This window comes from Argopecten irradians, chromosome 7 (assembly GCF_041381155.1).
Source record: "Argopecten irradians isolate NY chromosome 7, Ai_NY, whole genome shotgun sequence".
Classification (NCBI taxonomy): Eukaryota; Metazoa; Mollusca; class Bivalvia; order Pectinida; family Pectinidae; genus Argopecten; species Argopecten irradians.
In genome coordinates, this window is record NC_091140.1 from 30,319,553 (window position 1) to 30,335,207 (window position 15,655).

Here is a 15,655-nt window from a genome sequence, read left to right on the forward strand (position 1 = left end):
ACGGGTTTGATATAACCCTGAGAAAGAGAAATGAGGTATTTGGTATTACCACGAAGCTCTTAACTTATAAAATCAAACAAAATACAAAAAGAAAAAAAGAAAGAGGTAGAATATTTTTTTTGTGAAAATGAAAATTTAACAAATATGTGGACCCAATCTTTATTCAATTTATTTTATGTTATTTAAAAGACAGATTCTCCCACCATTCACTCATTTACAAAATGTAACACTGGTAATAGCCGTGGAAGATTTCTTTGTCCACAGCTAGAGTATGGCAATATATATGAAATGAAATTAAAAATAGAAAAAAAAAACTCCAGTCTTTAATATCACATGAGGAAAAAATCATGACAAATCCTCCACATTGTAAGCAAGTTGGTTTTCGCATGCGATTATATTTCGCGTATTTCTAGAGTAAGTAGAAATCGTCAAATAAAATAACCGCGAAAACATGTTGGTTAACAGTATATGTCTGTTGTCATACTCACCAATATTCCAATCAATGACATAGTGTACGACATCGTTAGAACTCCCGGCGCCAAAAATACCCTCAGAAAATGCATAAAGCCTACACATTTTCTGAAAGATAGACAATTAAGTGATAAGTAGATAAATGTTATATATATTGTGAAATCAAAATTTGATTTTCGCTTTATTTATTAAAGAAAGTAATTTGCGCTAAATCCAAATAATGTCGCACTAGATCCAAATTGATGTCGCACTCGATCCAAAGTGGTGTCGCACTAAAAACCAAAGTGATGACGAACTAAGAACCAAAGTGATGTCGCACTAGATAAAAAATGATGTCGCACTAGATCCAATAAGGTGTCGCACTAGATCCAAAGTGATGTCGCATAGATAAAGTTATGTCGCATTAGATCCAAAGTGATATCGCGTTAGATCTAGATTAAAAACGCGTTAGATCTAAATTGATTTCGCACTAGATCCAAATTGATGTTACTCGAGATCCAAAGTAGTGTCATACTAGATCCAAATTGATGGCGCACTAGATCCAAAGTGATGTCGCACTAGATCCAAAGTGATGTCGCACTAGATCAAAGGTAATGTCGCGCTACATCCAAATGATATCGCCTTAGGTCCAAAGTGGTGTCGCACTTGATCCAAATTGATGCCGCACTAATATAAAGTGTTGTATCACAAGATCTATTTTAGCAATGCTATTATTAACCAGCCTTATATTTTTCGGTGACTGATTTCCGCGTGTTCATGACTGTTGTTTTTCTTTGAGATTTAAATCCCTGATCTGTACATGTACTTTTGCGATTTCTAATTCCCTGCGCAGAAATATTATGGCACAAAGATATGTTAGCAAATTCTAGTAATGATAGGCTATATAATCTTGTAAATAATTTATGTAACAACTTAAAATTAACACTTACGTTATTTTATCTTGCTTGATATTTTTCACGATTTTTATACTATTGTCGTTGTTTTCACATTCTGTGACAGACCTCCTTTGAGTAACGTCATTGTTTCCCTTAGATAACTGTATGATGTTTCCATTATGTTCAGGTGAGTCCTTACCATGACCGTTTTTATCGGGTACCAATGGCTGAAGTTCCATAATTCATCGGCTACAATTTAAATACATGTATTATATACATGTATTTGTAAAGCTCTCTATAAAAAACACTGGGCTAAGAGTACATAGTGTAACTTTAAAACAGCAAATAAGTGATACCAATATGAAATAAAATTTTATCTTATCAATTTCATTTCTTGGAACAAAAAAAAAACTCATTGTTGTTTGTGAAATAGTGTCCTAGTTTCAAAACGGATGCACTCGAATCATATCCGAAGTCAGTGAACGTCAGTTACATCCGACGAGTTTCGATTGTTATCTAAGTGGTGATATGCTTAAAACTCGCCACATAAAGTAGTCACAAAGAAAAAATAGCGATTTTTTTTCAAACTAAGTCACAATTAGAACTACAGAGTATATGAAACGGCTTTCCATGTTTTATAAGTAGCAAATAAATTCCAATGTGTGCAGTAACACTTACACAATATTTTCATCCGTATATTAAATGTCTGTTTTCTCCACAGCGACCTTGATATCGTTGGTTGTAAATACTAGTATTTTATGAGTCAAAAGTTTTCACGTCATTGCGTGTGTAATGGGGCTATAAATGGTACGCCAACGTATATTGGCAATATGCTAAATAGAGCACGTCGGATGTAACCGCCATACTATGGAGCGTTAGAGGGGTAATTTAATAATAAGATAATTACTAGTTGAGTGAGAAAAAGGTACATTATATTACAAGAAACAGAAGAATACTTTATTCATGATAAGTATATTGTATTTGATTTCGTTCGAATTATAGTGGACATGTATAAAAGTTTTTTTATGGAAATTTCAATTATGCTCGATCATAAACCAATTTACGTCAGATGAAGGTAATTTTAACTGAAAAGTGAATATCTGCAGTCAATCGTTAATATAGAGTTCATCTAAGTACAAAGACAAAATTTCTGGTATATTTTCAAATATCACATTAAAATTTTGCTCTTCAAAACTACTATTTAACAGTTCGAAAAAAATGGTCTGCCATAAGGACTAAAGGACGTTCCGATAGTGATCGAATGCGCCGTTCGTTCGGACTTCCTCGGGTCAATGAGTGCATTCGGAACTACATATGAAAACTAATATTAGGCCTGTGAGAGTAGCGATCTAAAAGTTATCCGTCTAACGATAGCTTACCTTTACGTTAAAACCAGAATATTGTAGTCGATAAACGGCGTATTTGTCGATATTGTACTTAGTTAGGTTTGCCGAAAGCTTGATACCGGTGAAAATCAAAGTTTGTTCCGTATTGATTTATTAAAAATAATCCATTGGAAAAATCAATGGAATCGTACGTTTAAACGTGTTTTATATTATCAGGAAGTCTGAAAAATTAATTATAAGCATTGGAGTAACTATTTTTTAACTTCATCGGGATATGAAATAAATTTTGTTTGCAAACCTTTGAGATAGTTTGCAAACAAAATTTCTTTCATAACCCGATGAAGTTAAAAAATAGTGACATCAATGCTTCAATGAATGTGTTATAATCAGCATAGACAAAAACTATGTAAGAGAGTTTTTTGGTTTTATCCCTTGGCGTCCGGACTACGAGTACAATTTTCTAGCTAATTATAATACTTCGGATACATACGTTCCAGTTGATGGCAAATTCAAGAGCAGTGACGGTTGTGTCTTTTCACCAAACTTGAGCAGGCCGAAGAATCCAAACCCGGTGTACATACTAACCACAATGGTCATTCCAAGACAGGCGAGTCCATTCCATCCTCCATAACTCTCCTTATCAATCAGCCTGTTCTCAATGGGAAGAACCTATTGGATTTATACAAGGGTATACATATTCGTATACAAATTATGACGTAACAATGATAATGACGTCATAATAAGTGGATGGCAGTTCATACACTGATGAATACCAACTGCGTTTGGAAGGGTTACATATATAGTGGGGCTGCAGTAAAAATGTAAATGTATACTGTGTAACATGAAATGTTTTCGTGGCTGCTACGAGACCATGAATATGAAAACAAGGAATTTTCTTTTCACAAAATTGTTATTATTGCTCCTTCGACTAGCCAAGGGTATTTACATCCACGGTATGATATCTAAACTCCAAGCCACTAGTAGTGCACACAAATAATTCACTCTACACAGTATACGTATATAAAAAGTGTTTAGTAACATTATTTCTTTAAGTTTTCTTATAATATTGTTTGTCATAAATAAATATTTCTCTCATACCTACACGTGTAATACTGACTGATTTAGGGCAATAAACTCACGTCGCCTGAGGCTGTATTGCATGGCTACCCATAAAATACAGCCTCGTGACGTCCATTCTCATCCATTAGATTTACCTTACTTCCTTTCACTCTGTCATTACCTAGAGGTTAGTGTAGCGATAGCCTGACAGCCGATGGGAGCCGAGAATGCGCGATGTCACAGCGTTAACAAAATTATTATTACTTTTTTCAGATTTTTCAGATTTACTTTAAAAGATACAAACAACGAGATTTGTGTTGAAAATATCACACAATTTTCATGTATGGAGAATTGACTTCCAGTCACGTTTTTATTTTTTCGAATTTATTTCAAAATGGTGGAAATTCATATTAGTAAAATTGCCATAAAACGTCGAGATATGAGTGAAAAATACTCTTTCATACGTGGATATGAAAGATAGAAGGGATATTCTGCCCTCGGGATCACAATATCAACATTTTGAACATGTAGAACATTTTGTGTACATTAAGCTTTGCTTGGTTATTTTAGGTGTGAAGTTAAATCAACTGAAAACTGAAATGCTTTATATAATTGAAATGTTCCTTGCCCACTTAAATTATCTTTAACCAATAGATATTCATCATTTTAACTGCTGTCAGCTGAAGGTATCATTAGGAATGTCAGGGTGGAGTCGGGGTAAAGGATCGGACTGTGTGTTATATATAAATAACTTTAAAATCTATTTAAGTTAATCCTTATAATATAATCTCGTCCAGTGAAATTCCAAATTTCTTTGAGGACTATAACTTCGAAGGTATCACTACCCAGTTGAAACAACCAATCAAAAGCGACGTCACATTTTACGTCATGTGATCATAACATAAATCTTAGAGCAAATGACAATACTTGCCACAAGTAAGATTGAAATATTAGGTTTTTTTTCTGTTTTTATGTAATATATGTTGATGAAAAATTTTAAACTAAGCGTATTTATATACTTACAGAGCCTATGCCTTCGAATGAAAACATCAGATTGGAAATGGCTATTAGTAAAAGACCTGGTTGCTCAGTTTCACTGTGAAACCACGGCCGGGAATCAATGTTTGGTAAATCTCTGCAGACGTACTCTAGTATTGCAGCAAGGTTGATGATATTGACAACATTACCAAGTGTAGAAAATGGTGCCAAAAGTGTCAGAGTGGTTGTCAAGCTGATCGGTATTAACATTACACAGAATACCAAGACACTCGAACGGAGATTGAAGTGGTCATCTACGTGCATCTGTATCAGCTGAATTAAAACAATAGAATGAAATACAGTATGAGGATGTGGTGTTGTCTTTAGTTAAGCAGTACAGTAGTTTAAACATAAGGAAACAAGCATTTATTCTCTTAAATTACCATAGTAATTGTACAAATGCAACAATTATTCACAATGCTACTTTAGCGAGTTAAAAAAATGGACTTTAATTTATCAAAAGAGACAAAATCTACTACCAAAATTATTCGTTTCTCAGCTCGGCCATGCACTTTAATTCCATCTTTGCATATCCAGAGTTATCTGTCCTTGCGCGTAGGTATCGATCGTAAAGGCATTATGTTGTGAGCAAAAATTACGTGTTTCCGACGAAAATCTGATACTTACCCACTGGCACAGATAACTCTGTAAATCATGCAAATACGGAACATGTCATTCATTATCAGACTGGTTCCCTTTCCTTAGTTCGCTACTATCCGCCGAGTAGCGCTATGTGTAGCTTCCGGAAGAGAGATAACTAAGTCTTATTTCATCATTACCTGCTGCATATATGAAGCCGCCAACGATACGTAGACAATACAGTATCCGATTGTAGCAGCGGATACCGTCGCAGCTACTATAGTTCTAGAACATAATGACACAGAACTTCATCACTGAAGACACATTAAGACACTTCCAAATCATATACTAGAGAAGTCCATTGCAAAATATCAGGGAAGGTTAAGTTAAAGATGAGTTTTAGTGTATTTCCTGTTCAAACATAATTTAGGAGTTTTGCGTTACTACCAAATCTATCAAGTTACTTGAAGTTTAAGTATTGTAAAGAATATTTATTTATTGTTCAATTTATTCTTCCAACACGCCTCTGTGCATGAATGTATATCCCTTAGATAAGTCATTACTCCTTAAGCTATGGGAACAACAAACTCCATACCAGATTAATATGACTGAAGGCAAGGCCTTAAAGGGCGCAGCAAAATGTTTCAGAAAGCATTAATTATGCAATGTTAAAAAGTTCAATTTATGGAAATAACGGAGCCGAATTTTCTGTTTATTTTTTATTCATATATTCACACCCTATCTTTGCCCCAATACCACCATTTGAGAAAGTAACCCACATAAGAGAAGAAAGAAATTTTTATTTCCGTAACAGATATGGCGTTTTTGGTCAGGTGATTATATTGGAAGGTAGTCTATAACTTGGACGCTTGCAAATAATGAGCAACAGCACTGAGCTTCTGCCGGATGAAGATTACGTTCGTCGAATCTTAAATGCGTTTAAATCGCTTGATTATATAATGAGCTGACTTCAAAGCATCGCATTCACCCTGATGAATTTTTATTACAGTGGATAAATAATGGCGGTCGCAAACTGAAGCCGTCAGTGTGAAGGATTGAATTTTGCTAATTGCGATTTTCCTTATATTTTCATGTATGCGTTACCTTAGAAGTGCTTCGCACTTCGTGTCCTTCGGGCACGAAGGGTTGCGCCCTTATTGATATTTGTTAGACTTTTGCTTTTTAAATTGCTGAACCCGTGAATACTTACTTTGTTTCTTTACCGAAATTCCTCGAAAACTTCGGGCCAATTGATACAGAGTATCCGAATACATCGGCGTAATCAAGAGATTGGACATTAAATCTACAAAATACAAAGAAAGTACGTTACTGAGATAAAAGGTACATTATCTCTGCAATTTATCCTTTCAATAAATTACTGAGTAAAAACGCTTACTTCATTAAAGTGATCAATGACTAAAAATTGTTGCGATCGCATAAAATTAATTCGTGAAATATACTTATTGAATCGTCAAAACACACAAAAAAAATCCTTTTTTTACTTGTTTTGATTTCAAATCAAATTTTCTGACCTGCGAAACCGCCTACAAAATATTTTGACATATGAAAATGTACGAGTAATGATAAATGGATACTTAACCGTTTACACAGATATTGGGCGCATCTGATTATCGTTAATATGTTGAAAGTGGAAAGGAACCCCATCAATAAAGCTCCAATGGTTCCAGACTATAAACAAATAAAAATGAAGAATGCTATTGTTTGTTATATTTCAATTTCAAACAACTTTGTTGACAAAAAAGAAAATGGGATCAGATAGTAGTCATTGCTCATCTTCTCCCTACAGAACAACACAATGGAACAAGTTAGACATATTCATCAACAGTAACACACAACACAAAAATAATGATAGTTATCTTATTTCGCATGAAGAGAGATAATATATGATCATTATTTAATAAACAATTATAACTGGAGTAGTTTGACGACTATTATTAAGTGAAATCTAATTTACGAATATTTAGTATATTTCCACATACAGTTAGATATTTTTAAGGTAAATAAGTTACGAGCTTTGTTTGAAACCAAACTTGTAAGGTAAATTGCAGTTAAAGTAATTAGCTCTGAATTATCAGTTAGTTTGTTTTCTAACGGGTTTGATATAACCCTGAGAAAGAGAAATGACGTATTTGGTATTACCACGAAGCTCTTAACTTATAAAATCAAACAAAATACAAAAAGAAAAAAAGAAAGAGGTAGAGTATTTTTTTTTGTGAAAATGAAAATTGAACAAATATGTGGACCCAATCTTTATTCAATTTATTTTATGTTATTTAAAAGACAGATTCTCCCACCATTCACTCATTTACAAAATGTAACACTGGTAATAGCCGTGGGAGATTTCTTTGTCCACAGCTAGAGTATGGCAATATATATGAAATGAAATTAAAAATAGAAAAAAAAACTCCAGTCTTTAATATCACATGAGGAAAAAATCATGACAAATCCTCCACATTGTAAGCAAGTTGGTTTTCGCTTGCGATTATATTTCGCGTATTTCTAGAGTTAGTAGAAATCGTCAAATAAAATAACCGCGAAAACATTTTGGTTAACAGTATATGTCTGTTGTCATACTCACCCATATTCCAATCAATGACATAGTGTACGACATCGTTAGAACTCCCGGCGCCAAAAATACCCTCAGAAAATGCATAAAGCCTACACATTTTCTGAAAGATAGACAATTAAGTGATAAGTATATAAATGTTATATACCTTGTGAAATCAAAATTTGATTTTCGCTTTATTTATTAAAGAAAGTAATTTTGCGCTAAATCCAAATTATTGTCGCACTAGATCCAAATTAATGTCGGTCTAAATCTAAAGTAATGTCGCACTCATTCCAAAGTGATGTCGCGCTTGATCCACGTAGAACCAAAGTGATGTCGCACTAGAAAAAAGTGATGACGCACTAAGATCCAAAGTGATGTCGCACTAAATAAACAAAGTGGCACTAGATCCAATGAGGTGTCGCATTAGATCCAAAGTGATATCGCGTTAGATCCTGATGTTACTCGTGATCCAAAGTAGTGCATACTAGATCCAAATTGATGGCGCACTTATATGAAGTGTTGTTGCACTAGATCGAATGTGATGTCACACTAGAACCAAAGTGATGTCGCACTCAATCCAAAGTGATGTCGCACTCAATCCAAAGTGATGTCGCACTCGACCAAAGGATGTCGCACCCGATCCAAAGTGATGTCGCATCGATCCAAAGTGAGTACTCGATCCAAAGTGATGTCGCACTAGATCCAAAGTGATGTCGCACTCGATCCAAAGTGATGTCGCACTAGATCCAAAGTGATGTCGCACTAGATCAAAGGTAATGTCGCGCTACATCCAAATGATATCGCCCTAGGTCCAAAGTGGTGTCGAACTTGATCCAAATTGATGCCGCACTAATATAAAATGTTGTATCACTAGATCTATTTTAGCAATGCTATTGTTAACCAGCCTTATATTTTTCGGTAACTGATTTCCGCGTTTTCATGACTGTTGTTTTTCTTTGAGATTTAAATCCCTGATCTGTACATGTACTTTTGCGATTTCTAATTCCCTGCGCAGAAATATTATGGCACAAAGATATGTTAGCAAATTCTAGCAATGATAGGCTATATAATCTTGTAAATAATTTATGTAACAACTTAGAATTAACACTTACGTTATTTTATCTTGCTTGATATTTTCCACGATTTTTATACTATTGTCGTTGTTTTCACATTCTGTGACAGACCTCCTTTGAGTTACGTCATTGTTTCCCTTAGATAACTGTATGATGTTTCCATTATGTTCAGGTGAGTCCTTACCATGACCGTTTTTATCGGGTACCAATGGCTGAAGTTCCATAATTCATCGGCTACAATTTAAATACATGTATTATATACCTGTATTTGTAAAGCTCTCTATAAAAAAACACTGGGCTAAGAGTACATAGTGTAACTTTAAAACAGCAAATAAGTGATACCAATATGAAATTAAATTTTATCTTATCAATTTCATTTCTTGGAACAAAAAAAAAAAAAAACTCATTGTTGTTTGTGAAATAGTGTCCTAGTTTCAAAACGGATGCACTCGAATCATATCATAAGTCAGTGAACGTCATTTACATCCGACGAGTTTCGATTGTTATCTAAGTGGTGACATGCTTAAAACTCGCCACATAAAGTAGTCACAACGAAAAAAAATAGCGATTTATTTTCAAACTAAGTCACAATTAGAACTACAGAATATATGAAACAACGGCTTTCCATGTTTTATAAGTAGCAAATAAATTCCAATGTGTGCAGTAACACTTACACAATGTTTTCATCCGTATATTAAATGTCTGTTTTCTCCACAGTGACCTTGATATCGTTGGGTTGTAAATACTTGTATTTTATGAGTCAAAAGTTTTCACGTCATTGCGTGTGTAATGGGGCTTTAAATGGTACGCCAACGTATATTGGCAATATGCTAAATAGAGCACGTCGGATGTAACCGCCATACTATGGAGCGTTAGAGGGGTAATTTAATAATAAGATAATTACTAGTTGAGTGAGAAAAAGGTACATTATATTACAAGAAACAGAAGAATACTTTATTCATGATAAGTATATTGTATTTGATTTCGTTCGAATTATAGTGGACATGTATAAAAGTTTTTTTATGGAAATTTCAATTATGCTCGATCATAAACCAATTTACGTCAGATGAAGGGTAATTTTAACTGAAAAGTGAATATCTGCAGTCAATCGTTAATATAGAGTTCATCTAAGTACAAAGACAAAATTTCTGATATATTTTCAAATATCACATTAAAATTTTGCTCTTCAAAACTACTATTTAACAGTTCGAAAAAAATGTCTGCCATAAGGACTAAAGTACGTTCCGAATAGTGATCGAATGCGCCGTTCGTTCGGACTTCTTCGGGTCAATGAGTGCATTCGGAACTACATATGAAAACTAATATTAGGCCTGTGAAGAGTAGCGATCTAAAAGTTATCCGTCTAACGATAGCTTACCTTTCAACGTTAAAACCAGAATAGTATAGTCGATAAACGGCGTATTTGTCGATATTGTACTTAGTTAGGTTTGCCGAAAGCTTGATACCGGTGAAAATCAAAGTTTGTACGGTAAGTGTAGGACCTAGTTTCGACAAACTAAAAAAAAAACAATACTGTCAGATTTGGCTAGGCTATATAACATGAAGCTACATGTATCTTCTGAGAAGGAAATTACGTAACTCATGCAAACGGGCTGATATATGCCGATACGGTCTTGTACTGAATAAAATGAGATTTCATAACAATCATGTGATTAAAACATTTCCTGTTCAACTCCGTTAAACTGTGAATATTTGACACTTAATATACATGTGCTTAAGGGAGATGCATAAGTAAATAAAGATATTACAATTTTGCCGAGTAATCCTCTAGTATAAAACTACAGATACAGAAATAATATCATCTCTTCATCGCCCCACCCCTTCTTTTCGCTCAATTTGTACATGCCAGTATATTTTATGTATATTGCGTACGTATATGTCTACGTGTACGTATCGTGCTTCACTAATACTATCTTCAATAAGCATTAGCACGTTCGGGAAACATGACTTTATTTACTGTATACATGTACGATAAGACATAACTACTGTATTTAGATGGTGCATGCATTTCCTGATTTTTTTTTTTTTTTTTTTTTTTTTTTTTTTTGCCATTTCTTAGCTTTGTATAGCATCAAAGCGGTGGCATCGTGACATAAAATTAACAGTTATAACAATTTATATTATCAGACTATTACACTTTAAAATGTTGAATATATATGATGTACTTTATAAAAATATTACCCCTCGATTTCGGTATAATATAATTGTGAAAAAGTAATTTTTAGGGGGTAGGGGTATAGAAAGGCTAATTACTCAAAAATTCCGCGGCCATTTTTTTATATTCTTTCATCGTAATCCAAACAACTGTCTTATTATGTGGACACAAAATAAAGAAAATTAAACAACATAATTTTTTGAAATTAGGTATTTGAGTTCAAATGCAAGAATTGGCCCCTTTTAGACCTCAATTATACGCATTCGCGTAAAAAAACACAATTAATGTATTTTTAAAAGTGGAAACGACATTAAGGTTATAGATAGCCATATAAACATACATATCAAAGAGAAAAAAATGTTGTTCTTTGTAATATTTCAGTCAATTACCAAGCTTTGAAAATATGTATGTAAAATTGTATTTCGAGAAAAACAGACGGTAAAGTAGGGTTATTGAGAGTACAATATTTCCAAAACCGCTCGGTCAAATTTCAAATAAATGCCTTAGTAAACAGTTCATCAACCAATCTTTCAGTGAGCAAATTATAAAGAAAATTAAACAAGGGGATATTTTTAGGCCTAACTGTATCGAACCACCTTAAAACGGGTTGACCCTTCGGTCGTACTGTTTTCTGTGTCTTTTTGAAATTGCATATATATTTGAAACGGAATATTAAGAAATTAAACCAACTGCAACATCTACAATAATCAAAAAACATCATCCTGTTTTTGTTGATATATTTAAAAAAGAAATATATTCGTGTTTAATGCTTTATTCATCTGCATCATATGAGTGAATGTGATGTCAAAGTGAGATAGTTGTCGTGTATCAACCATTTGGGCTATATCTCTTGGTTTTTTTGGTTTTTTCTTTTCTACTCTTAGATCAAATACATCTTCAGGTAATAGTACACGGTATTATATGATTTTCGACATAAACAAACCTGAATAAGCCTACATCACTGTTATTTCCCCTTCATCCCCTCCAGGTTCACTTCAATAACAAAAGTAACTTAAAATATATAAGTATTATAACTTAACTTAATTTCTAATATGATCTATAACACAAACAAACCTTATTAGGCCTAAAACATTGTATTCCCCCTCCAAGACGTCAATAATAAGTTAAATACAATTTGTATAAAAATACATATGTGTTATAACTAAACTTACCTTCGTATATAATCTATATCACAAACCAACTTGAATAGGCCTTAATCATTGTATTTCCCCTCAAAGACGTCAATAATAAGTTTAATACAAGCATTATAAAAATACATAGATATTATAACTAAACTTACCTTCCTATATAATCTATATCACAAACCAACTTGAATAGGCCTTAGTCATTGTATTTCCCCGCAAAGACGTCAATAATAAGTTAAATACAATCATTATAAAAAAAAACATAGGTATTATAACTAAACTTACCTTCCTATATAATCTATATCACAAACCAACCTGAATAAGCCTAAATCATTGTATTTCCCCTCAAGCTTCACCTCATTAATGAAGTTATATATAGGTAATATAAAATACAGGCATGTTATAAGTTGTATTGATAGACTTACCTTCTTCATCTATGGCCTTATCCAGAGTATGATAATGATATCTGACAAAGACTCTATGACTGTGGCAGTTGGCCTAATATATTCTAATATGCAAACATTTTAACTGCTATCATCTTGTTCAGCGAAGCATATAGATAAATATCAATACTATCACCTCGTTTCCGATACACAGAACGATATTCATTTTAGCAACGAGTTTCCTCGAAAGTTTTAAACTTAAACGTCGTAACAACTGTTTTATTCCTTACATAATATATCATGTATGCTGTCGTCAACATTTAATGATGCAATGCAATGATGCAATGCAGAAAATATATTACTTTGATGGTCTTTGCATCGCTGCTATCAGTCTATATGCATGTTTGTATTTTTTATGGATTTTATGCAATTTCATTTCATTTCAACCAGATTTACCATCATCATCCACATGATACGTAATGCAAAGATATTGATATATATTATACAAATATTTCATGGGTTACTGTGCTCTAGTTCATAATATTTAACCCGAGGTGATGGTAATCAACAAATGTTATATTGCACGAGGCCATTTGTTGATTACCATCACCAAATGTTATATTGCACGAGGCCATTTGTTGATTACCATCACCGAGGGGTAAATATTATGAACTAGAGCACAGTAACCCATGGAATATCTGTTTTATTACATAATCACCAGTTTTTCAGTTGAATATTTTTTTTATAAAACGAATACGACAATCACTTAACAAAATCACCAACACCGTACCGTACGGAAAAAACAACTTAATATCCTATTGAAGATTGACGTATAGCCCACGTACGTCACGTTGTAACTCCGGTTTGGATGACTTATTGTCTGTTTTCACATTATTAGACCTGCTTGCAGCCTTTTGATCTAATACATTCATCGTGACCGTCCTTTACTCGGTACAGTAAACGTCTACATGACGTGCTTGATTCGAGATCTATAAATCAAGCGCGAAATTGAGCGTGAACCTTTGTGACGTTATAATAACGTAACTCCCTGTTACTCGCAATTCCTCGGAAGTTTTCTACAAAAACTAGACAACAACAGCGAGGTGTTCCTAAAGCCGTGCAATATAACATCTCGAACCGTGCAATATAACGTTTCCATGGAAGCGTGCAATATAACTTTGAACCGTGCAATATAACAAGGTTTTATTGAACGGTCGGTGTAATAGTTGAAAATATTATATTTCTTCATATATAGATTGGTATAAACAAATTATGTAATAAATATATATATACATATGAGATAGGACAAGAAAATAAAACATTGAATTATTGTCCATTTGACTTGAGCAAACAAAGGTTTTAGATGGATAAATTATATGTATCTCAACATTTTATGAACCATAACTTGCTTTAACTTCCTGTTGTAATAAAAGAAAAACGTTGTGTATACTAGTGTTCAGTCTTCAGCATTTTTTCCCTTTCGTTTGTTTTGATTTAATTAATGTCCTATCAACAATCAGGGTCATTTAAGGATGTCTGACATATAGATAATGAATGGAAACTGGAGTTCCCGGAGAAAACCCATCGACCTGCGGTCAGTACCCAGCAACTACCTCACATGGAATTTGAATTAGCGATATATATGTCGGTTCATATCAACCAACCGGTCATTGCGACCCTACTTCATTTTCAACCGTTTATTGTTGCCGTATAGATGTACATTGGATTTTGTATATTTGCATTATTTACAAGAAATGATGTAATTGCTCAAACAGTATGTTTACTAGTTTTTGCTTCGACTTTACAAAAGTGAAATTAATGATCATTTATTAATTCCAAATAAAGTAAAGATCCTATGCTTATAGAAAGAAGTATTATATCATATTCATTCGTTCTTTATTGAATTCATATAACAAACAGTCGGTGATATTTGTACTATAGCTTTTTTACTTGTCCCGATTCCATGAAACAAAACACAACGACTTTAGTCTTACATTTTAACATATAGTTGTATGTCACATAAATGACTTCATCACTATCTACAGACCAGCTCATATGACATATGGTGACAGATGGTGATGCGATCGTGTTACCATTTTAATAAGTACACTGTTTTAATCAAGAGCATATGTATTGATAATAAATGCCAACTAAGCAAATGTTTCTTCTTCAAAACTGGGAGTGCACATCAAAAAGCCAAAAGCAGTAGCGTTCATTTGTAAATTCGGTTGGAAATACAACAAAGCGATCTTGTGATATGATGACAAGGGGAAATTTTCATTTCGAGGATCCAACACCTTCCAAAAACACTTCTACAGCAATACCATCCTAAATTTATGTCTAAGTGTATTCCTACCTTACATCTGTATACGCCAAAGTGCTTAAGGTGTAACGATTAGTATATTACCACAAGCCCTTTGCCTCTGGGTTGCGAGTTCGAATCCCAACTGACAAGCATTATCATTTACGCTTACGTGAATCCAGATAGGAAAAAAAGTGAATGTACTATATATAGAAATTGGCAGAAATCACTAGAATCATGGCATACAAAATAGAATACATTTGTAAATATTGACCAATGCGAGTTACTGCAAGAACACTGTCTTCTGTCAAAATGTTCTCTAGTTTCTACGGTTATTTCGGGCAAAATGAAGATATAGTTATCGTCACAGCGTGTGAACGGCATTGTAAAACATTACAACAAAAAAGTGGAAAGTTGCATACATCTTGACTTTTTATGTATTGTAGTTTATTCCGACATATTTGATTCATGGAAAGCTCACTTTCGTGGTTTCGGGAATCCCGACAGTGTCGATATTGTAATTGTACATGCGTTTTGTGCTTCAGTGATCACACAGTACAGACAATAGAATGTGTACCAATTGTAAGATGTTCGCCACTTCGCTTATTAAGACCACATTCTTAGGATCCCAAATGA

At 33.6% G+C, this 15,655-nt stretch overlaps 1 protein-coding gene across 1 annotated transcript; it reads right to left on the reverse strand.

Moving 5' to 3' along the window:
• Window positions 1-3,160: 3,160 nt before the first annotated feature.
• Window positions 3,161-7,033, reverse strand: LOC138327134 (proton-coupled amino acid transporter 2-like). The gene is made up of 5 exons (XM_069273118.1): window positions 6,969-7,033; window positions 6,579-6,671; window positions 5,569-5,653; window positions 4,775-5,062; window positions 3,161-3,361 (listed from the first exon to the last, which is right to left on the reverse strand). The coding sequence occupies exons 1-5, from the start codon at window positions 7,031-7,033 to the stop codon at window positions 3,161-3,163; spliced, it is 732 nt and encodes a 243-aa protein (XP_069129219.1).
• Window positions 7,034-15,655: the final 8,622 nt, after the last annotated feature.

Bases quoted from the DNA above. Each gene is read 5' to 3' on its own strand.
- LOC138327134 (XM_069273118.1), bottom strand. From the start codon at position 7,033: ATGGGGTTCCTTTCCACTTTCAACATATTAACGATAATCAGATGCGCC. The intron at 6,672-6,968 runs GTTAAGTATCCA...TGTATTTTGTAG, and splicing joins GCCCAATATCTGTGTAAACG to ATTTAATGTCCAATCTCTTG. The intron at 5,063-5,568 runs GTAATGATGAAA...GTTTTAATTCAG, and splicing joins CGGCTTCATATATGCAGCAG to CTGATACAGATGCACGTAGA.